A 24,675-nucleotide genomic window follows, 5' to 3' on the forward strand; every position below is an offset into this window, starting at 1 on the left:
TGCTAGTACATTTTTCATAAATTGTGGGGGAGATATAGATGCCAGTATATAAAAAAATGACCAAAGGCTGGGCACAGTGGCTCACGGGCCTGTAATCCTAGCACTTGGGGAGGCTGAGCCGAGATTGAGGCTGGGAGTTCAAGAACAGCCTGAGCATCTTAGCAAGATCCTGTCTCTAAAAAAAAAAAAATAGCCAGGCATGGTGGCACATGCCTGTAGTCCTAGCTACTTGGGAAGCTGAGGTAGAAGGATTGCAGGATCGCTTGAGCCCAGGAGTTCAAGGCTGCAGTGAGCTATGATCACACCACTGCACCCTAGCCTGGATACCAGAATGAGACCCTGACTCTTTAAATAAATAAATAGCCAAATAATTGCTATGGTATAGTGAAGAAAAATTTTTTTTCTTTAAAATATGGCATGTCTCAAGAAATACAGCCTATTACAAATGGCCATATGGGAAATTCCACTGCCAGCTAACCTGTTAAAAATGTAGATTATCTTTGACTAAAGTACTACATACCATTTAATATGTTGACTTTTTAAAATACCAAAGCAATATATATTCAATTAAAAAAATATAAATTTGAGACCAGGATTCCCCCATATCAGTGTTTTGGTGTGTTCTAGAAACCTCTTTTATGTCTTGCAAATTATAAGATGTCCTCAATATTATATGCAATTATTAGTCTGGTAGGCAAAAGGTGAAGGCAATAACAATGGGAGAAAGAAGACACCCACCAATTTAGCAATGGTGTGTATTTGTGGTGGTTATGACATCCTTAATCTTATCTCCAAATATAGGGAAGATTCAAAAACATCTAATCCATTGATTTTAGATCCTACAAATTGCTAGAAAGAAATGGACTCCTTCCATTATCTAGTATTTTTACTTCTGTTAATTAATTTATTTAATTTTTTAGAGACACGATCTCACTATGTTACCCAGGCTGGAGTGCAATGGCTATTCACAGATACAATCATATACTATAGCCTCGAACTCCTAGGCTTGTGATTCTCCCACATCGGCCTCCTGAATAGCTGGGACTACAGATGTGCACCACCACACCCAGAATTACCTTGCATTTCCGGTGTCCATCTTTCTCTTAATCTACTTATATGGAGAGTTCCTTCTACCACAGTTCTCTACAACATATACATTCCTCCCATCCCTAACGCCCCACCCTGGCCCTGGCCAAAAAACTCATTCATTCAATATTTATTAACTGTTTTGTGTGCTGGGTACTGTGGTAGATTCTAGGTGTAATATGATTGGAAGCTCTGATAGCTTGTGTAGGACTTGTCAACTCTTGAGTTCCATGCAGGGTGATCTGGGTAGGCCATTGTTGGGGCAACTCCTGATGTCTGTATCATTAGATCTTTCCTTTGGAGCAGGTTGTGTTTCTCAAAGATGATAATTAGGATATCCTACTTGGATTATGGGTGTCTGGCTGGTTATGTTATAGAAACAAACAAAGTAAGGGAAAGGGACTAGAAATCTCAGCATTCAATATACATAGGCACTTAATCCTTCTGTTTTTAGTACACATCCTAGGTTCTGTATTATAGTGGGCATTCTCTAGTTCAGAGACCATTTGTTTTACTCTTCTCTAGAGATAAACCTTCAGTATTTTGTCAGAGTTGGGGAGAGAATCTAGGGATTTGTTTCTTACTTTGTTTTCACGCACTCCTCCTTACCAAGTCCCATTAGCATTAGACCTGTGAATGAAAATTAGTTTTTTCCAGTTAGATGTGCTCCCACAAAGCTTGAAAGGTGAAAAGGAAATGAAATTTAAATGGTAACGTTAGACTCTATCTTCCTGTTTATTTTCTGCTGACAAGGCTATGCAAACATGAGTCATTTCTGGAGTAATATTCCTTAGTTTATTCTCCAGTTTTCTGGGGATTGGAGGAAAAGAGAAAATTGTTATGGAGCTGATGACTGGACTCCTTGCTCCAGTGCCTGGTCACCAGCTCATGGATGTCAAATATTTGGGAAGCAAAAGTAATGATTTATTGATATTTGAATTACAGCTGTGATAGATGGTCTTGCATTTAATAGTTCCAGTATAGACTTAAAGGTAGTAGCTCCCCTGGTAGGACATCTCCATAATATACTGGAGGCATGCAGAACCTACTCTTCCCTCTTTTTCAGCAGTGTCCTAAGTACTTTAATAATTAGCTGTATTAAATTCATCTCTTTCTGCTTAAACTACCTAGATTGTTCTGAACTATTCCTACAATAATATAAAGTTCTATTTTATTCGTTTAAAAATTTGCTTGGACTTTGTGTTTTTAATACCATCTGTATTAAACCAGTTTATTAGTCATGTTTTTATTTTAATTACTATTTTCAACAGTCATTTTTATTCTGCATTAGGTGATACACAGGTCTGAATTCTTTGGTGGAGGACTCTCATTCTTTGTCTTATTTATTATTTCTGCTGACAACTCATGCATGCTGGCCTTTTTCCTCGTGTACTCTGCAATTTTAGAGTATACGTACATGTTGGCTAGGCTTTATTTGTGAGACTCCTGTAAGGTCTGGATGAGGATGTGTACCTCCAGAAAATATTTGCATTTGCTTCTGCCGGCACTTGGACCCTTTTATTAATTTCTCATCTTGTAACATTCTAGATATTACCTAATAAAATCTATAAGCTTTCTGTTGGAATTCTATCAGTCAAAGTATAAATTTGTTATTATTGCAAAGGAAAATGTTGGAGTAATCCATGATTGTGAAACCTATTTTATATAAAAAATTAACAAATTTCAAATTATTAAGTAGGGAGATTGACAGTTATGAATGGTGAAAGAGTGCATTAGCTCAATCAATTTATGATGAAACATATATTCTTTCTGAATCAACAGAAAAAATGTGTGGTTATTTGTTTTGTGGCATTAATTCAATAAGAGAGAACTGCTACAAAAATTGGTACCTAGAAGTGGAGGGCTGCACAACAAAAACCCCAAATACGTGGCGTTTAGGCTTTTGGGCAGTAGGGAGTTGAGAAAACTCTAAGCAGAGGCTGGAACAATGGTGATGAAATTGTTTTAAGAAGCTGTTATGAAATACTTGGTTAAAAAAAAAAAACTGCCTGTGTAATGGTTGAAAACAAAATGTACCTTAGAAACTTTTGGCTTTGGCCTAGATCTCCAGGCAAAATGTAGAGTGCGCCACCTGGTGGCAGTATCCACTGCATAGGCTTAAAGTACAAGAAAGAAAGTGAAGCTTTTTAAGAGTTGGGCAATTTGCAAGCGGAAGTTAAAGGTAATAAAAAGGAGTGAGGAGCTACTAAATTGAAGAGTAAAACTGTTGTCTTATCTCCAGCTAGCAAAAAGTCTTAAGTAAGACATGACCACAGGTAAAACATTACATTTAGGCTGTGACTATCAGATGTTATTAAGACCTCTGAGAGAATTAAGCAGCTGCTGAGTAGATCTTCTCAGGTAGACAAAAGCTTAAGGGTGTGGTCCTACAGAATTCTGATCCAAAAGCAGCAGTAAGAAAGTCTGGAGAAGCACGTTGATACCAATTGTAGGTGTGGTTTTGGGGTGTGTAGTAGACCATAATCAGACACACAAACTCAGAAGTTTGAAAGGGAGTGGCACTAGCAAAAACACCAAGTGTCTGCACTAAAAGATAGTTCAAGCTACAAAAGTGCCTCTGGGCCCCTCACTGTATTTGGGTAGGAAGCAGCCTGAGAAAGTTACTCAACTGCTAACAATGATCATTTCTTTAGAAAGAATAAAGAAGAAGGGTGATGGATGGGAAAAGGAGGACATCTCAGATAGTGTCACCAAAAGCTGTGGAGAACAGTGAGTCAAGGAGCAACTCCCGGAGAGTAGAATTGGGGTTTACTCAGGGAACATTTTCCCATTGCCAGAATGGTAGCCCAGTGGGAATTCAGAATTTTTATAAACCGGTGACTTTATGCTTCCCATTCTTCCCCTTTTCGGATGTGAGTACTTACTGTGGTTGTGCTGTTCCTTATTTATTATTGTTTATTGGGTGTGTGTTGAGGCTGGGGGCAAGTAACTTTCCTTTTTATTTCATAGCTTCCTAGATCAAGAGGAGTTGCACCTGGATCTAATATATATCCTGAAATCCTAGACTTGAAGCCAGACACTGTGATTGTATGAGACCTTTGGAGGTCTTGGGAGTGAGTGAGTGTACAGTAGTCCCCCCATCCGAGGGTTTGCTTTCTGTGGTTTCAGTTATTCATGGTCAACTATGGCCCCAAAATATTAAATGGACAATTGCAGAAATAAACAATTCATAAGTTTTAAATAGTACACGGTTCTGAATAGTGTGATGAAATCTCACATTGTCCTGCTCCGCCATTTCACTGGGACATGAATCATCCCTTTGTCCAGCATGTCTATGCTGTAGAAGCTATCCCACCGGTTAGTCACTTAGGAGCCATCCTGGTTATCAGATGAACAGATCATAAGAAGAGGAAGGGTGAGGACAGTTTAGTGATATTTTGAGAGAGAGACCACATCCATGTCACTTTTATTACAGTATATTGTGATAATTGTTCTATTTTATTATTAGTTGTTAATCTCTTACTGTGCCTGATTTATAAATTAAACTTTGTAGTGTATAGGAAAAAACATAGTATATACAGGGTTTGGCCCTATCCACGTTTTTAGCCATACGCTGGGGGTCTTGAAATGTATCCCCCATGGATAAGGGGGGACTACTGTATTTTGCATGTGGAAGGATTGTGATTATGGCCAGAAGGTGAACTGGTAGATCAATTGCATTAATTGATTATGGTATATCAGTTGTATTAATGGTCTCAATTTCTCACCTCTCCTTGTATCCACACCCATTTACCATGTGATTTTACAGTTTTACTAAAAAAATAAATTCTTTTTCTTTGCTTATTGATTGAGTCTGATCGTGTGTCTTTGCCAACAGGATGTTAGACTTGAAATGGTGCTTACTATGTTTCCACTTTTTCCTTTGAAAAAGTGGGGTGCTGATTTTCATATTCTTGTTGCCCCCTAGTGGGAGTATAAGCTTACCTCCCCCATGGGACCTGAATACACCAGGGGAGGGGACGGGGAGGAGGGGTGCTGACTGGGCCCATGTCCCACCACTTTGTAGGCCCAGGTGGGAATGCAGGCTCAGATCCCTGCTGAACCTTGCTAATACCAGAAAGGCTATATTAGTTTCCTATGGCTACTGTAATGAATTAGCACAAATTTGGTGGCCTGAAAAAACCCAGAAATTTATTCTTTCACGGTTCTGGAGGCCAGAAGTCTGAAATCAAGGTGTCAGAAGGACTCTAGGAAAGAATACTTCCTCACCTCTTCTAGCTCCTGGTGGTTCCAGGTGTTCCTTGGCTTGTGACTGCAAAACTCCAATCTCTGCCTCTGTCCTTCACATGGCCTTCTCCTCTTCTCCATGCGTCTCTCCTCTATGGATCTCTTATAAGGACACTTGTTATTGGATTTAGGATTCACTGAGATGATACAGGATGATCTCATCTTGAGGTCCTTAATTATTTCTGCAAAGACTCTTTTTCCAAATAAGGTCACATTCACAAATTCCAGGCATTTGACATAGACATTTTTTTTTTTGGTGGGATACCATTCCCACTCAGAAGGGAAACCACTGATGCTGAGTGGGGATGGAGGTTCGGAATCCTGCTGGGCCTTGGTGACACAGGGGTGGGATAGGGGTGGGAGACAGCAGTGACACTCTGTGGTCACTAGCCTTTCCATGCACTACCTAATTTCTATGGTGTGAATGTCCCTTTGCTCTCATAAATGGATTAATGTTTCTATCACAGGAGGAGCTTTGTTATAAAAGTGAACTCTCTCTTGCTCTTGCCCTCTTGCCATGTGATGCCCTCCATCATGTTATGATACAGCAAGAAGGCCTTCACCAGATGTTGGTGCCATGCTCTTGGACTTCTCAGCCTCCGGAATTGTGAGCTAAATAAACTTCTTTATAAATTACCCAGTCTGTAGTATTCTGTTATAGCAACAGAAAAAGGACCAAGATGGCTGGTTAAGTTTTGTTGCTTCCAGTTAGGAGTAGGAGCTCTCTTTGTCACTGGGCTCCACTGACACTACCTGCACTACCACCTCTTTCTGCTGGGGTATAAAATAGAAAATCAGCTTCCTGCTTTGTCAGCCTACACCACCTGGAAGGGTAATCAGAGTGATGTCTGTGTCTACCAGATATAAGATGGGAGATTAGCTCCCTTGCTGCTTTGCAGACACCACAGAGTGGGGGTGTCAGAGTGGCATCATCTGTGGGATGGGGGTGGGGTAGGATGGAAGAGCATCTCTCTGCTCCACTGAAACCACAGGGGGTAGGGTGGGGGTGGTTTTTAGGTTGATGTTTGGCTGGTGAAGGGTGGGCATTACTAAAAAGTGTTTTTGTTCTATCGGGCCACCCTTTTCCTTCCTGGTCCTATAGCTAGGAGCAGTCTTTTTCATGCCATTGAGGTTTTTTTATTTTTATTTTTTTATTTTTTATTTTTTTTATTTCAGCATATTATGGGGGTACAAAAGTTTAGCTTATGTATATTGCCCTTGCCTGCCTCTCCCCCAAGTCAGCGCTTCAAGCGTGTCCATCCCCCAGATGGTGCTCCTCGCACTCATTATGTATGTATATACCCATCTCTTCCTCCCCGCTCCCATCTGCCTGACACCTGATTAATGTTATTCCTATATGTGCACTTAGGTGTTGATCAGTGAAACCAATTTGATGGTGAGCACATGTGGTGCTTATTTTTCCATTCTTGGGATACTTCACTTAGTAGAATGGGTTCCTGCTCTCCCCAGGAAAATACAAGAGGTGCCATTGTTTCTTATAGCTGAGTAGTACTCCATGGTATGTATACATATACCACATTTTATTAATCCACTAATGTATTGATGGGCACTTGGGTTGTTTCTACATCTTTGCAATTGTGAATTGTGCTGCTATAAACATTTGAGTGCAGATGGGGTTTTTTGTTTTGTTTTATTTATATGCCTTTTGATGGTTACTATATGGAGTCTTCTGCAGTGCCCTGTCTGGGATATACGGGCAGCAATAAGGAAACCCAGAGAACCTACTGAATGTCATTCCTCAAGTTTCAAGGCCCCTAGACAATTTGCTCATTCTTTCCACCTATGCTAGAGTTTTCCTATGCTTGTGTGCTGTGTTATGTGCAGGGTTTTTAGGTTGTAAGAGGAAAGACGGGAGAAATGAGCTACTATGTCTTGTAGCCCACAACCAGAAATTGATTCATGACTCATTCAATTTTAAATTCTTAATGTCATTGGTAATACATTCTAGTGGAATTCTTTCTAATTTTTATGTTCATATTCTCTATAATTCTCAATTGAAACAGTATGTGAAAGAAAAACAATTTAAAATGTATCTTAATCTTTAAAGCTGATTTCTGACTGCATCTGCTTTCTTGATGTCTCATACACAGCATTTTCCAGGGGCAAAAGCAAAAGGTAAAAATGTATTAATAACATTTGTTATTTAACATCATTCTTATGTGAGATTAAAAACTATTTAATGCTGTTTTCTTGTACAACTATGAGTTCTTATTTTCACAAAGTATCTTCAGTAATTTGTATAAGAGTACTGTCTAGAATCGTTTAACTGTTGTTATGCATGTTGACTCACAAGTAAACTGCAATAACTGCTGCACATGATTTCATAGCAGCAAGACCTCATTTCTTGTTTTGGAATGATGAAAGAGTATTAGGATGAAATCCATATCCTGATGAAGTTTTCTGTGCCTTTATTCCATCTTTTGCATTGAGGATGAAACTTACTAAGTTGGAAGGCATGGTTTTTTCAATTATTGATAGGGACAATTTTCCTCTCATTTCTGTCTGGACAAACATCACTAGTTTGGAATACTCTCGGTTTCTGTAAGCAAAGGAAAAATTTTTAAAATGATAAAGAACTTTTAGATTTACCTATTGACTTTACAAGTTTGTAGAGAACAGGATTCTTGTCTTATATACCACTGATTCCCTCCATAGTGCTTATGATAAGATACTTACCAAAGTAAGGAAAAAAAATAGAGTGACTTGCAAACACATCCCTATAAATAAAATTTTAAATAAAAATATTAAGTAGTTAGAATGCATCTTAAAATCTTTAGTTTTAGTCACCTTTTTCTTTTTGTCATTTTATTGACTTTTAAAAATTATAAAATACATATTTATTATGAAAATTTAACCAATACAGATTTTTCATAATTTAAGAGGATTACCCCTTTCTTATTCCTCTTATTCTGTTCCCCAGAGATAATCCCTGTTTATAATTTTAACTGTATCTTTTCAGACAGTTGTCTATATATATGCAAAGAAAGCATACATATGTACATAATATATCATACATGTCTAGGTCAAATGTTTGTGCATTTAACATTTTGCATGTTATTTCCAAATTGCCCCCTAAGACGACTAGTATTTTATATTCTAACCCAGTGATCTTCAAACTGGTGTATGAGAGGATGAATACTTTTAAGGGAATAAATTTTACAAATTTCTACTTCCATATGCATTTTTTCCCTTAATCTGATCTGAGAATATATCTCTGATGCAGATGTGGGCTTTTACTTTCCCATCAACCTGTTCACAATTACCCTACTTTTGCTTTACAGAACAAAGGCATACCTATCATCCATACTAAATAGTACTGAATAGTGCTTTACCCTGACATGCAAAAATCTTTGAGATGCTAAAGGGAAAATCTCATCTATTAGAAGTGAGTTGAGAAAGTGAATGATTAATGACTGGATAATAAATCCTTTCCCAAGTCATGTCAATTCTTTTCTTTTAATAAAACTTAAGGATCTAATTGAATTGTCAGCTGATAGGTCATTTAAAATATTTTTTGATGATAGGTTAGTTACTATGTAATTTATGGTATATAATTCAGAAAGATTATAAGGCATTGAATGATAGTGCTCGAATTATACTCTTTCCATTTAACCCATTTATTTATGTGAATAAATTTTCTCAGTTCTTATATTTATTTTTATTTTTTTATTTTTTTAAGGCTTAAAGCAGCTCTGTTATTTATTTGTTGGGTAACAGTATCAGTCAGTATACACTACTAGTTCTTATATTTATAAACTGAAAAGTAGGAGTAGACTTTATTGAATGCTGTCTGATTTTATTATTTACCCATCCACACCTAAATGAAATGAATATAATGGTTAGAAGCATGGACTCAGGAACTAGTCTGCCTTGGTTTGAAACTGAGCTTTACTATTACCTATATTTAACCCCAAGAAAGTTCCTTATTCTCTCTGGGCTTCCATTTTCTCTTCTGCCAATTGGGCATAGTAATACTACCTACTTCATGGGGTTACTTTGAGGATCAAATGAGTTAATATATGCAAAATTGTTTACAACAATGCCTGGCACATAGTAAATGATATTTCACTTTTACTAATTACAAAAGATGTGTTTCCAATAACAGTTTGCATTATGTTTAATAATTACGTAACAAAATTTGTAGTTTTTAAAGTTTTGATCAATGTGTAATGATAACTTAGTACAGAAGGCATATATTTTTTAATTCTTAGGTACCATGGCCACAGGAAATAAAACAAATTAAAAAACTTAAATATATATTATTTTTGCAGAGAATTATGATAGGGTGATTAAAAAAGAATTCAAAGCATAAAACACTCTATTAGAATAAAATTATGTGAGGGGAAAAATAAAAATGTGAGTTCGAGGAGAAAAAAAATGACATAAAATTTCTGACTTTTAAAAGGAAACATTGTATATATTTTGAAATGGATAATGTCATGGTGGGTTTCAAGTTGTTATGGCATTTAGAATCTATTGGATGATATGACTATTTTTTAATGTCAGTATTTAGCATATGCTGAAAATTGTTTCCTTTTTATCCATTTAATCCTATGAAAATTTTTTATGCCAACTAAAAAATGTGCAAGGGGGAATGCAGTTTTATAAAATTCTTTTAAGGGATATGAAGACCACTATTCCCACCAATAGTGTGAGTGTCCATTTTCTTATACTCTTCTCTGTGCAGATTTTAGACTATTTTTACAGTGCCTCAAATGGCTGGATTGAGAATACAGTAGTCCTTCCTTATCTCTGTTCCACTTTCTGCTGTTTCATTTACTCACAGTCAACTCACGATATGAAGTATTAAATGGAAAATTCCAAAAATAGAACATTCTTACATTTAAAATTGTACATCGTTCTAAGCAGCGTGATGAAATCTTGTGCCATCCTGCTCAGTCCCACCTAGGACATGAATACCTTTTTCCAGCGTATTCACACTCTATATGCTACCCACCTGTTAGTCATGTAGTTACTTAGTAGCCCTTTCAGTTATCAGATTGAAAAAGCATAGTGTATGTATGGTTTGGTACTATCTGCAGTTTTAAGCATCCACCGGAGGTCTTGGAACATACCCTCTGCTGATAAGGGGGGACTACTGTCTGTACTAGCAGTTTGTATGGTCTTAAATCTCTATTTGAGTTTACTATGGCTTTACACACATAAGAAAGCCTTTCCAATGTTTACTGGAGAGTATCTCTACAGTTGACAAGGTACAAGAAAGGGCCTGGCCTATGAAGCACACTTCAAGTGTGTAATTTCCCAACTAGAGTCTCTGCCAGCAGCTGATTTACCTTGCTGATTTGGAGTAATAATCCTTTGTGTAACTGGTTCTAGGAAAAAATTTCAATGACCCTTGTAAGTTTTTTTTTTTATAATCCTCTCCCTAACTAACCACTTGACCTTTTTGAGTTGTTTCCCAGAAATGGCAGAATTGCTGCAAGACAAAGGAGTTGAGATTCCAAAGGCTCCTGGGCAGACTTCCTGAGCCAAGACTCACCATCCCTCAGTAACCTGCTCCAAGCACATAGACCTTTGTTCATTTCCGCTTCTTAATTTCTAGACAACTTGTCTCTTGTTAATTTCCCCTCTTTAAAAAGCCCATACTCTCCCTTAGATGGGAAGAGGGATTTGAGGCTGCTTCTCTTTTTAACATGTCTTTCATATCAAAATATCCTTTCTTCCTTGGCAATCCTCATTGTCTCAGCCATTGGTTATTCTATGCCACAAGCAACTCGACCTAGGCCAAAACTCCCTAATGGTTTTGAGAAGATTTGTTTTGTTTTCTCCTGCTATGGAAAATAAAGTCTTGGCCATAAAGTAAAAACTGACAAATGGATAGAAAGACCACGCATTGTTATTATTATCTGCACCAATGATCCTGTCCATTAATGTGAATAATTGTGAGGTTTTTCAGTTCTCTAATTCAATACAGAAAACATTAAGAAATACTCATGTAAAATTTAATTTTATTTGGGCTTCTTTCACATAAATATTTTTTTCTTGCATTAAGAGGTTTGTATCTGACCAATATGAAGTTTTATTTACAGGTTTTTATATGCTAATATCTTTTAATAAAAATCATTTAGCAAAAATTAAAACTTAAAGAATTTGTGAAATGATAATGAATTAGAGTACATGCTTTTACAGAATATATATATTTTATGTTGCCATTTTATCCCTAGGCTGGCCACCTTTAGGCAGTGACTCATCTCTGATTTCTCCAGCTTTCCTCTTACCTGAATGTATCTACTGGATGTCTCATTGGGCAGGTGTCTGTTCCTACCTAGCAGGTAGTCCATGGGGAAGAATTCATTCAAGGTAAAGCATTCCTTGCTAATAAATATGTTATACATCTAGTGAAATTTATTTTTAATTCACCGAAATTCCTTAATAATTTATGGAAGTGACTCTAATGGAAAAATATAAAACATTAGGGAAGTTTAACTGCAGGGAAATGTTTGTATGTTTGACTATTCTCAGAAACCTCAAATCATGTTGTGTAGGCAAGTATCCATTCTGATTATACTTAAGATGAAAACAATTATAAAAAGTCATTTTAAAAATCTCATCAGGGGCAGTTTTTTCCCCCCAACTGAATATGCTGGTACATATTTCTACTATGAGCCAGAAATCCTAGACTAAATCACAAGTTGAACTAAAAACATTGCTAAAATAAATAAATGCAAATAACACTTACTCACTCAGAGGTGAACATATAAAGCCACAAGGATGGTTATAACCGCGGATGTAATTTGAAGATGGAGGAAATTCTGGAAAATCCACACTTTGAGCTAAGTGATTAAAAAAAATTAAAATGAAACCTCCACAAAGATGAAAAACTCTATTTTCAGTAACATATTTTTTTAAAAATGTATGGTATGGCATTTAAGTTACTTACCAGCGTTAACATTAGCTTTATACATGTGAATATGTTTACATATATGAATATATACACAAGCCAAAACTGAGAAAATACCACTATGAACATTATTGTCCTTTCAAGTTTGGCCTGCTAGTATTTCTAAGATGCTGTTACATTGTATATACAAGAAAAACTATTAAAAGTATCATTTAATTACTTTCTGAGATTAAAAAGTAATTTTTTTTGAGACTGGGTCTCACTCTGTTGCCCAGCCTAGAGTGCAGTGGCATCATCATAGCTCACTGCAACCTCCAACTCCTGGGCTCAAGCAACCTTCCTGCCTCAGCCTCATGAGTAGCTGGGACTTTAGGCGCGTGACACCACACGTGGCTAATTTTTAAAAAAAACTTTTTTGTAGAGACAAGGTCTCACTATTGCCCTGGCTGTTCTCAAACTCCTGGCCTCAAGTGATCCTCCTACCTCAGCATCCCAAAGAGCTAGGATTACAGGCGTGAGCCACCATGCCTGGCCTGCTTTTTGAGATTTGAAGCAAAAGAAGTTATCACATAGAAAAAGACTTCTATTGTTGTGGGCTCATAGATTTTCTTGTTAATCATTTTTTTAAATAAAGTATTTAGTTAGATGGTCTATCAATAAAGAGTTTAAAATGCCCCCTTCTGCCAATTCCCTATAGCTAACTTCAAACTATAATTAAAAATCAGTAGGAGTTTGTTTTAGGAATTACACAGCCTAATATCTGTATTATATGTGAATGTAGAGGGAGGTGGTTTGATTATGATTTAATTTATGGTTATCATATGCTTTATAAAAATATTTTAAGAAATATATTTGTTAAAACTATATTTGTTTATTCTGTGCAACTGAATCCTGCTCTTGTCAGAGAAGATGGATTTTTCTATATGATTTTAACATAGGCAATCAATTCTGTGGGAAATACAATGTGAAACACTAGCTCAGGAGACTAATGTGGTTCAATGAATTTTCCATTTTTATGACTTGTAGCATTATCTTAACACAGCCTGTTATGTAGGCATAATGGTACTTCCAGGGTGATATTAAATATTTTTTTCTCTTTTTGAAATATGGAGATTATGCTTGTTTTTCTTTAACACGTTGACTGCCACACTAGGAAAAAAAATGTTTTTTCTCTGGGGCCACAGTGTTTTATTATGAAAATGGAATAGAAATTTTGACAAATAAAACAATCCTTTCTTATTTAATGAAAAATTTGTTATTTTTTGTTTTCTGTGAGTTACATGCAACTCATGTGGTGCTACAATCAATTTTTATACTGCATGTCAATTGAGTTGTATGTGACTCACGACATACTTATTGAATTAGTTTCAGAGAATTGAGCTTTCATATGCTTCACAAGGCCCTGGGCTCAAAACTAGCATGACTTAAATACAACTCACATGGCAGTTACTGTATTAAAAAGAAATTGGAGGGCTGGGTGTGGTGGCTTACACCTGTAATCCTAGCACTCTGGGAGGCCTAGGCAGGTGGATCATTTGAGCTCAGGAGTTCAAGACCAGTCTGAGCAAGAGTGAGACCCCCGGTCTCTACTAAAAATATAGAAAGAAATTAGCTGGACAACTAAAATATATAGAAAAATTAGCTGGGCATGGTGGCACATGCTTGTAGTCCCAGCTACTTGGGAGGCTGAGGCAGGAGGATCACTTGAGCCTAGGAGTTTGAGGTTGCTGTGAGCTAGGCTGACGCCATGGCACTCTAACCCTGGCAACAGAGTGAGACTCTGTCTCAAAAAAAAAAAAAAAAAGAAAAAAAAGAAATTGATTATAGTCTACAAATAGGTATGGGTCTTTTGTGAAGCATATGGTGTGGTAGTCAGCATTTATTTTGGAAAATCAGAGAGACCTGAGTTTTAATTTTGGTTCAGCTGCTTCTTAGCTATGTAGCTTAATTTCTTAACTGCTTAATTTCTGTCAACTTCAGTTTCCTCATTAGTGAGAGAATGCATGCAAAATATTTAGCTCAAAGCAAGATGCAGTGCAGGCTAAAAAAAAAAAAAGAAACATTAAGAAGAAAATTACAAGTATTCATCAAAAATCCATTCAATGAAGATTTCTTAAAGCAAATTCAGTAGTGATTTGTGCACCAAGTGACTGATTACCTCTACTTGTTGATTTTAACCTCAGTACTTAAGCTTCCCTCTGATCAGTAATAATGAGATAGAAATAGTCTGCTTTAAAAATATGAAAAATACCAGATCTATGATTCAGGCAGACAGTATTTTGTGTTGCAGGCAGTGACTACATTTTATGTGGCCTCATTTAAAAAATGAGACAACAAAACATATATGAACATTATGAACATCAGCCCTTAGTATACTGCAAGACAGATAACTGGGTTTGAGTGAGTGCTATGATTCATTTTGGACTCTGAAACTTAGAGTGGTACAGACATCTCAGAGTAACTGAAAGCTTGTTGGGAAATAATAACTAAGAAAACTTAATTGTCCCTATCCCCAAATAATTTACAGTAGGGGAAACTGTTTAGATAGATGTGAGATTAGATTAAACTAAGAGGAAAAACAGAGCTCTATGCCATTGTTCTACCAAAGTCCCTTCACAATGAGTTATCTTAAATTGCCTTGAATCCAAAGTTCCTTATGGTACGAAATGGTAAAATATCAGGCATGTCTACATGATATATGTACTTGTTGGTCCCACTGAGTAAATTTGAAAGAAGGAAATAATTGAAAATATAATTTCTTCCAAACTGAACTAACGGGAAAAAATTTATTAAAAACTCATAATAATTCCAAAATGTGAGTAAAATATTTCAACTTACAACTGATAATGCTCATATTTCCTTCGTAGTGCTTGATGTTTACTAAGTCGATAAAGTCTCGGGGGGAAATTGAGCCCATGGCAAAACTTTGTGTAATGGTATGACATAAAACTGTGTCCTGCAACAAATCAAACCATAAAGATTGTAACAACTATTTATTTATTTATTTTTAAAATTTTATTTTTTAATTGACAAATAATCATACATATTCATGGAGTACATAGTGATGTTTGATACATACAGCAACAATTACTTAATATCTTTTCTTTCTATTGTTCCCCAAAGAATTTCATTGCCCCAGATTGGCCTCTATTTGGAAAAAGCAGGGCTTTGAAGTTTTAAGACATTATCACCAAATCAGCTTGCATTTTGAGTATTAAAGGAACATTTAGATCTATAATTATGAGTGTATAAAATTCAGGAAGTAATCTTGAAATAATCTACTCTTTCAGTTTTTAGATGGAGAAATTGAAGCCTAACAGATTAAATCACTTGCACAACTAGAGATTAAGTACAGAACTAGAACCCAGGTTTCCTGAATCCCTATACAGTACTATTTCAACTACTCCACATTGACTAGGTAATATATTCTGAAAAATGCATTGATTTAGCACCCTGGGGTGTAAGGCCTCAAATTAAAGACCAATATTATGTGCTGCCTTGACATTTGATGAGACAGGAGGGTCTTGAATGCATAACTGCAAGTTCCTCTCCCCACTCTGCTGCTGCAGATAAGATCCTCTAGCCAAACAACCCTCCTTGTCAAGAGGACCAGCACAGTTACTACTTACTCCTGTTTTGTGGATTTCAGTTCCCTACTGGCCCTTAGAATTATTCAGACAAATCAATCACATCCTTCTTCAAGAACTGGGGCTTACCTCACTCTGTTGACACCACAGAGTCTGCCTCCCACAGCCCCTGGTTATTCACTCTGTTACCATGTCACCCTTGTGTGTCATTGTGTGTCTGCCTCCCCTGGTCTGTGATTAATGATTAGTAAGCTTCTGTCAATTTCATTTGTCCAGTGATAGATATCGTGCGTTTGGCCATCCCCATAGCCCTAGAGTGGGAATCCCTTCCTCACCAATAGGGTGAAGAGGAGGCAATAAAAACACACCCCTGGAAATAAAATACTATAAATATTAATAGGAAGGTAAAATAATAATTCTTACACTAATGGTATGCAAAAACACTGTGGTATACTGGAAAGGGCTTGGAATTATGAGATCAGGTACAAATCCTGGATCTACCATATATTGGCTGTGGTAACCTTGGGCAGTCACATAATCTCTCTGAATTTGTTAAGTTTTTTGATGCCACATCTAGTATTCTTTCCATCATTACAGATGACTTGCAACAACAACAGAAATATCTGAAGTGCTAATGGAACTGTATGGTTAGTATCATACAATAATGAATGAAATATTCCAATTTTTGAACTTTCATTTGTGATGGATGTTTCTTAAACTGAATGTTCAAATCCCAAGGTCATAGACATGTGTTTTTGTGAATGGGAACTTCCTCCCTACAAGATGAAACTGATGAAGATAAGATCTTTCTACAAGATGAAACTGATTTACCTTCCTGGGCTTTTTCTACAACCTCTCTTCTCCCCCAGACTTTAAGATCAGTTTAATCAAAGTAGGTAAAATTATAACATTCTAAATAAATGATGAGGTGATGGCAGATATGTTGGGAATTTATTTCAGTTCCCGCATAACAAATGGCACACATCTGCAAGAGTTGACCAGATTCAGAATGTAATATGCATTTACAATAAGAATAAAGCTAATTAGAATTAAACTCTTGACAGGTAAGAGGGAAATTTTAAGGCTTTTATAAAGATTTCAACTCACTTTGAATCTATAAAATACTTTGTCTACATAACATAGTTTTAATAAACTCAATTCACTAAGATATAAAACTAAAAACATATTAATGCAGTAAAAGTCCAGTATTAAACGACAAATTACCGAATCAATCCTCTGTATCATATTGCACACCTTCAATGATTTATCCCAAGTAAGTCTGTTTCCAGGTTGGTAGAGGAAATCAGATAGTTTAGCTGTTGATTCTGGAATTATCCCTTCAACACGATATCTATAGTTAACAAGGAGAATTCAAACTTTAGTCTAAGCTGAAAATGTAATGCTATCAAAGTGTATAAAGGTAGGCTAATTTAGCAAATAACAGTGAAGAAAACTTGAAGGTAATATTAGCAATTTAATACACTAATGTTCAATGGAAAGTAGCAAAGTTCATTTAACTATACATTGCAATAATTAACATACATTATTTCAAAATTCATTTTTCTACAAGTAGGGTATTTGTAGTTAAGTTTTTGGGCTGTCAAAAGTTATAAGCAAATTTTTGACTGCATAGGAATCAGCACCCCTAACTCTCACGTTGCTCAAAGGTTAATTGTAATATTTTATTGAAACACAGCCACATTCATTCATTTATGTGTTATCTTTGTGTGCTTTTGTACTATAATGCCAGAGTTGAGTAGTTGAAACAGAGACTATATGGGCTGTAAAGCCTAAAGTATTTACTCTGTCTGAAGTTTGCCAATGCCTGGCTTAGGCTGTCCACTCAATGGTTGATCTTTTATTTTCTAGTCACTTTGCAAAAGGGAGGAAAGTATGAGTAAGAGTTATCATATGCAAGGCAGAAATCATTTGTTTTGCTTCCTGGAAGATTATAAAATATAATTAAAGTTGTGTCTTAGGAAAAGGGTAGGCTCCTACTTAAAAAGTATCTTATTTTTTTCATGTTTTTTTGTTTGTTTGTTTGTTTTTCTTTTGAGACAGGGTCTCACTGTGTTGCCCAGGCTAGTTTTGAACTTCTGGGCTCAACAGATCCTCCTGCCTCAGCCCCCCAGATAGCTGGGATTACAGGTATATACCACCATGCCTGGCTTAAGGTACCTTATCATAATAAACTCATTAGAGATGTACTGGAGTTATGGGACTTTTAAAATTATGTAAATATCATGTGTCTTTGGAGATGGAAAACATCTATGTTTTGAGTACTTAAGTCCATCACCCACCAAGCAATTCAGTATTTGTGTTTAAGGCTCTTCAGATATATCAATTTTGTCATATATCTTTTATATCTATTAATCATTAAGATGAAACAGTTCTTTAGATATTTTATCAATATCTATAATAAAATTTGTGCTCATTGTAAGTGAAAGTCAAATTAAAAATATTTTAACTATTCTCTCTTATCCCTTATAGTTTCTGACAAGCTTCAGCTGATATCTGGAACAACTGTCAGATCGGTATACATGAAGTTACACTTTTTACAAATTATACATTTAATTTCAGGCTGTAGTGAAAGCCTTTTAGTAAATGTGGATTTGTATAACCACACCAATTTTAATATGTCTCTAAATCATTTTATAGCCTTTTATGGTTTTTGTGAATGACAGAATAGTAACTACGAGGGTGAGCAAAGAGAAAAATAGTACGTAATGTCTATTTTTGCATAGTAAAAACTCTAAACTTGGGGAAACACCTGTAAAATGATAAGATCCTCATAGCCTTTCAGTGATCTTATTTTTGGCATTTCCTATGTAACATTAATGAGTTGGGGGTGGGACTTCCAGAGTGGCTATATGATGAGTTTAGTAAACCATCTCCACAGTGAAACAGCCATTTTACTGGTGAAAATCATTTAAAAGAATAAAACAAAAAACCATTTGAGTCTCTGGAAATTGACCTAAGGGCATACAAGAAACGGAGAAACATTTTTTAAAGCAAATCTACTAAGTTTATGCAAAAAAAGCAAGAGTCTATGGCATCTGAGCCACAACCTGCTTCCAGCCATCTCCTTCACCCTACAGGAGCTCTACTTCTGTACTTTGGTACTCCACAACTGAGGTCCCCAACCCATATCAGTCCATGCCCCTTGGAAACTGAGCCAGCTGCACAGCAGGAGGTGTGAGAGGGAGTGAAACTTCATCTGTATTTACAGCCACTGCCCATCACTTGCATCACCGCATAAGCTCCACCACCTGTTAGATCAGTGGCAGCTGTGTTAGATTCTCATAGGGGCATGAACCCTGCACATGCGAGGGATCTAGGTTATGCGCTTCTTATGAGAATCTAATGCCTGATGATCTGAGGTGGAGCAGAGGTGGTGATGCTAGTGTTGGGGAGCGGCTGCAAATACAGATTATTATTAGTAGAGAGGTGTGACTGTACAATAAATGTAATGTGCTTGAATCATCCTGAAACCATCCTCTGCACACACCTCCTCTACCCCTGTCTGTGGAAGGACCACCGCTCTACAAGGTGGGTGCAGACAGAGACAGGGTTCCCTCTCCCCACCAGCTTCCAGTCCAGGGCTATGGTCTTACAGTAGGAGGGGAATAACTGAAATCTCTGATGCCCACAATTCCCAGCTGATGTTGTGGAAGCTCTGTTCTAAAATATAGAGTGTATAAGTTGTATCTCAATAAAGTTGTTAAAAAATGAATTAGTTGTTCCTTGAGTTCTTTTTTTCTGAAATAGAGAATAACATTCAGTTTCCCATCTAAATCTATTACATAAAAGCAATTACTCCAGAAATTCTTAATGTTTTTACAGTAGGTAGAGAACCTATATTTTATCTAAATAAAATATATTTGTATTCTATTCTGCAGTACAAAATAATTCAGTAAAATATTTATGAACAACTTGGCCTTTAATTATTTTGTTATAGTCATATCTTTTTATTTGCAATTTGTATTTTTTCATTATAAATACATTTTTACTAAATTCCTCTTCTGCCCACACCCAGCATTAATTATAAAACAGCTACTGATGTTAATGACTGTGTTTACTGATATTACTGATTCTTTTACTTGTGGAATATGGAATTGTGGAAAATGACCTAGTATAAACCCCACATTCTATTTTTATAAAAAAACCATGCTATAATTCTCATCACTGAATAACATAAATTTTCATTCCTTAAGTTTTTCATAAAGTGGGAGGGGATAATAACAGTGAAACAACACTTTTTAAATTATCTTATTAATAATGTCTGAATTATTTTGATAGTCAAGAAGATTTTTAGGATTAAGGTTAGGAAGATACTGAACCAGGATGAATACTCAGCTCAGTCAGAACTCTTCATTTGGTCACAGAAACTTTATTCATTACTTTTGTTACTTAAAAAAAATTTTAACCTATTTAAATCTGAATGCTTTAATTTATAAAATTTATAAACTATCTCACTTGTCTGCCTCAGAGGATAGACGAGCGGATTAAATGTGGTGGTGGTAATAAGAGTAATAATAAACGGTATGGAAATAACTGGCAGAGGAGAAGAAAGTAACATGCTAAATAAGCATGAAATGCGTATGGTAGTAAAGGTATACTCTGCCAGAATCCTTCTCTGGATAATTTGTCTTGATTATTCCACAGATAGATCTGATAGTTTTGGGGAGATCAGAAAAAAATAATGATTGAGAAACTATAGCCTCTGAAGCAAAGTCCTGGCTTCTAAGTTTCATCTCACAATACTTACTCACTAGGTGACTTAGGGATAGTAACTTATGTAGGCCTTTGTTTATCTGTAAAATGAAAATAACCACAGTGCTTACACTGTGAGACATATGAGGAGTAAATTAAACATAAAAGAAAAGTATTTAGCATAATGCCTGACATATAGTAAGAAATTAATGTTAGCTGCTTCTAACATTTAGGGGAACGCATAGGACAAACTGTTGATAAGTCTCTATTTCATCCCTCCAGGGCATAAAGAAATTCCAACCAAATAACTGAAACTCTACTCATGCATGCAGGCAAATTCCCAAAGCTAACCACGAATGGCCCTTTTTGAGTGACAAAGTATTGAGACAAGGCCTACATTGAGAAAATATTTTGAGGTGTGAGACACTGTTCTCGTGCTACAGATACTGCAATGAACAAGAGTGATTTATTTCTAGTCTGGTTCCTATTCAAGTTCCTACTCTTGTCAGGTTTATAATCTGGCAAAAAAGGCCTATAATAAATAAGAAAACAAATGAAGGTAAATTATATATAGTGATAAGTGCTATGAAAAAGATAATGGCAGAATAGTGTGGTAAACAGTGCCTGACTGTGTGTATTTGGGAATTTTGGCGAAGTGCCCAAAAGGGCACTCTAAAGAGGAGATAATGAATCTGAGACCTTGAGGACAAAAATGCCATTAGCCTTGGGGAGATGTGGGGGAACAGCATGCCAGGCAAGAGAAGAGCAACTAGGAAGGCTCTGAGTCGGGTTTACGCTCAGGGCATTCAAGCAACAGAAGTCTGTTGTGGCTGTAACAGGGAGAATGAGGATGAAGTGATAGGGAATGAGGCCGGAGAGGTAGACAGGGGCCAGATAGTTACTTGCAGATCATTATAAAATGTTTGAACTTGCTTTTTTTTTTTTGCTGCCTGATCACTGCCATTATGGGTTATCATATGCATGGTATATAATTGCTCTATTTTATTAATATCACATTTCAGTTTAGTGACAATAATTTTTAGTTACTGATCACTATTAAATAATTTGTATAGTTAATGAAAGAGTGATGAATTCCAGATACGTTAATGCCAGTGAAATTAAAACGATTGTAAATAGGAAATTATACTCACAGGTTTCCTTGGAATTTTCTAGAAGCCTTGCTGGAAACAGTTACCTTTTTCTCAATGGGGAATAAAAATCCACAAATAAATTATGTTCAGATACAGAAAAAATAAAAATTAAAAAACAAAAGTAAAGATACATTTTTTTTCTGGTTTGTAAAAGAAAAAAATATATATATATATTTTATTTTTCTTAGAGATGAGGTTTCACTATGTTGCCCAGGCTGGAGTGCAGTGGCTAGTCACATGCACAATCATCTCATACTACAGCCCTGAGCTCCTGGGCTCACGCCATCCTCCTGCCTCAGACTCCCAAATAGATGGGACTACAGGTGTGCACCACTGTGCCCAGCAGAGAAAATTTTTTATTAATGAGAAACAATTCATTGTAAAATTTTTTAAATATAAGACTCTTAAAACATAGTTGACTTGTTTTCTTACTGAAATCTTAACCACTTTCCAGCCCGATGTATCTTGACTGTAACCTAAAACTTCTTGGGCAGTTTGTTGGGCAATTGCCTTATAGTCCATCTATCTGCAAAGATTTAAAAACAGATGATTGGTAAGAATGTAATCACATAAAAACTTTTAAAATGCTAGATTACATTTTAATACTTTTTCTACACTGCCTGTCACATAGCAATGAACAATAATTACTTGTTAAATGCATGCATGCATGAACCCTTTTCTTCTTACTCAAAGTCTTTCAAATGAGAAAATGTATTAGGTAATTAAATATGAAATGCCCGATTTTGAATCAAAAGTGTAGTTTGTCATATCTCAAACCAGAAGCAGTACAATTATTCAAAGTATGTGCCTAAACTATCAACACAGTTTTGCCACCTTAATGGTAGCTTGTTTATGCCAGCAGCCAAGAAGCCCGGAGAGTGGTGATAAGATCCCAAAAGGCATTTTCCACAGCTTGTTGAGAATTGAATATTTTTCCTTGCAAGAAGTGGTCCAAAGCCTGGAAAAAGTGGCAGTCAGTTGGTGCGAGGTATGATGAATACGGTGGATGACAGAGAGTTTCCAAGTCTAGCATCTGTAGTTTGAGCATTGTTTGTGCAACATGTGGTCTGGCATTTGTCTTGCAAGAGGATTCGCCTGTCTCTAGTGACAAATCTTGACTGCTTAATCGCAAGCATCCTCATCATTTCATCCAATTGGTTGCAGTAGACATCCGCTGTAATCCATTGACAAGGTTTCATGAAGTTGTAGTGGATAATACCAGCATTGGATCACCATAGATACCAGTAGTTTTTTTGGATGAAATTCGGTTTTGGACTGTGTTTTGGCACTTCATCTTTATCCAACCATTGTGCCAAAAGCTTGTGATTGTCAAAAAGAATCCATTTTTCATCACATGTAACAATATGGTATAGAAATTGTTTTTTGGTCATGACAGCAAAGAAAGGCAAGCTTTGAGACAATTTCTCTTCTGATGCTCTTTTAACATTAACTGCCATGAAAGTTGTATTTAACTCACTCTTGTTTTGACCCTGGAGCCATGGGAAACATATAAAATCTTACTTGTTGATGTTCTTATTTTTACAGTTAGTATTGACAATTTAATTCTAAAAATGTGGATTAAATGAATAGAAGTCAATAAATTTTGTTTTTCTATTTATGTTTACTTTTAAGGTACACTTGAAGTTTTTATTCTATTTTTCATAATAAAACACTGTGGCTCCAAGGAAATGTTTCTGATTTTTTTCTGTGGCAGTCAATGTATTAATTCATGCGGAACCCATCCATCCAGCTTTACCTTGTCAATTTGTTTCAAATGGTCCAATATTATTGGAATAGTAATGTCAAACCTTGCTACTATTATAATTCATGCATAGGTTGAGAGAGATCTGCTTCCACTACAGCATTCAGCTCATCATTACCCACCTTGGTCTCAGGTTCTCCACATGGCTCATTTTCAAGATTAAAATCACCAGAACAGAACTTCTCAAACCATCGATGTACTGTGCTTTCATTAGCCACATCCTTTCCAAACACTTCATTGATATTTTGAGCTGTCTGTGCTGCATTGGTTCCACCATGGAATTCATATTAGAAAATAATATGAATTTTTGACTTATCCATGGTTTCACAAAAATTGCTCTAAAAAAATTTGAAAGATAATCACAAGCCAAAATGTGTGTTTGAAAGACTGAGGATGTACCTTCACAATAAACATAAAACAAGAAGTGTCAAAGTGAAAGGTCAGAGATATCAACTGTCAAACTTAGTAGTTAAGGAAATTGGACATTTCATACTTAATAACCTAAATCGTATAGTGGAAAAAGGTAGACTTTGGAATAAAAATCTGGGTCAAATACTGTCTTTGGCACTTATTAATTGTGTGAAGCATGTTACTTAGTATTTGTGTTTTTCCATTTTCCTCAAAGTGTAAAATTGGGATGATATCTACCTTGTAGAATTAGTGTGAGGATTAAATAAGATAATGTACTTAAATGTCTAGTGCCTGGCACACAATAGTCATTCAATAAATCATGACTATTTCTAACAGCTTAATCATGCTTCCTTTCTCTTACAAAGCATCACAATGTATTGATCATGCATTCTTTTTAAAGTGAGTGGCAGTGGCACTACACAATCTGACCCCTGGCTTCCCTTCCAACACACCTTCTACTAGTCTTCTTCTTGTCCATTTAGCTGCAATAATATTGATATCCTGGAGGTTCCTCAAATACAACCAAGCAACTTCCTACCTCAGGGTCTTTGTATGTGCCATTCCCTCTGCTTGGAATATTCTTCCCCAGTGGGTTCACATGGCTGACTCTGCTTCACTGGTGTCTTTGTTTAAATGTCACCTCCTCAGACAGGATCAAGTTTAAATTAATTTGATTTAAACACATTTACTGAAGCCCTACTCAAAGTTAGGTACTGAAGTGGACTGAATGTTTAGGTTCCCCCAAAATTCATATGGTAAAACCCTAACTCCCAAGGTACTGATATTAAGTGGGGCATTTAGAAGGCGATTAGATCATGAGGACTAAGCCTTCTT

The 24,675-nt window shown here is 36.1% G+C and overlaps 1 protein-coding gene across 1 annotated transcript; it reads right to left on the minus strand.

Moving 5' to 3' along the window:
- Nucleotides 1-7,456: 7,456 nt before the first annotated feature.
- STARD6 (StAR related lipid transfer domain containing 6) lies at nucleotides 7,457-21,741 on the minus strand. Its single transcript, XM_045527379.1, has 5 exons — nucleotides 21,669-21,741; nucleotides 17,029-17,155; nucleotides 15,056-15,173; nucleotides 12,056-12,149; nucleotides 7,457-7,894 (listed from the first exon to the last, which is right to left on the minus strand). The coding sequence occupies exons 2-5, from the start codon at nucleotides 17,047-17,049 to the stop codon at nucleotides 7,693-7,695; spliced, it is 435 nt and encodes a 144-aa protein (XP_045383335.1). The 5' UTR covers nucleotides 17,050-17,155; nucleotides 21,669-21,741; the 3' UTR covers nucleotides 7,457-7,692.
- Between the last annotated feature and the right edge of the window lie 2,934 nt (nucleotides 21,742-24,675).

This window comes from Lemur catta, chromosome 16 (genome assembly GCF_020740605.2).
Source record: "Lemur catta isolate mLemCat1 chromosome 16, mLemCat1.pri, whole genome shotgun sequence".
Taxonomy (NCBI): domain Eukaryota; kingdom Metazoa; phylum Chordata; class Mammalia; order Primates; family Lemuridae; genus Lemur; species Lemur catta.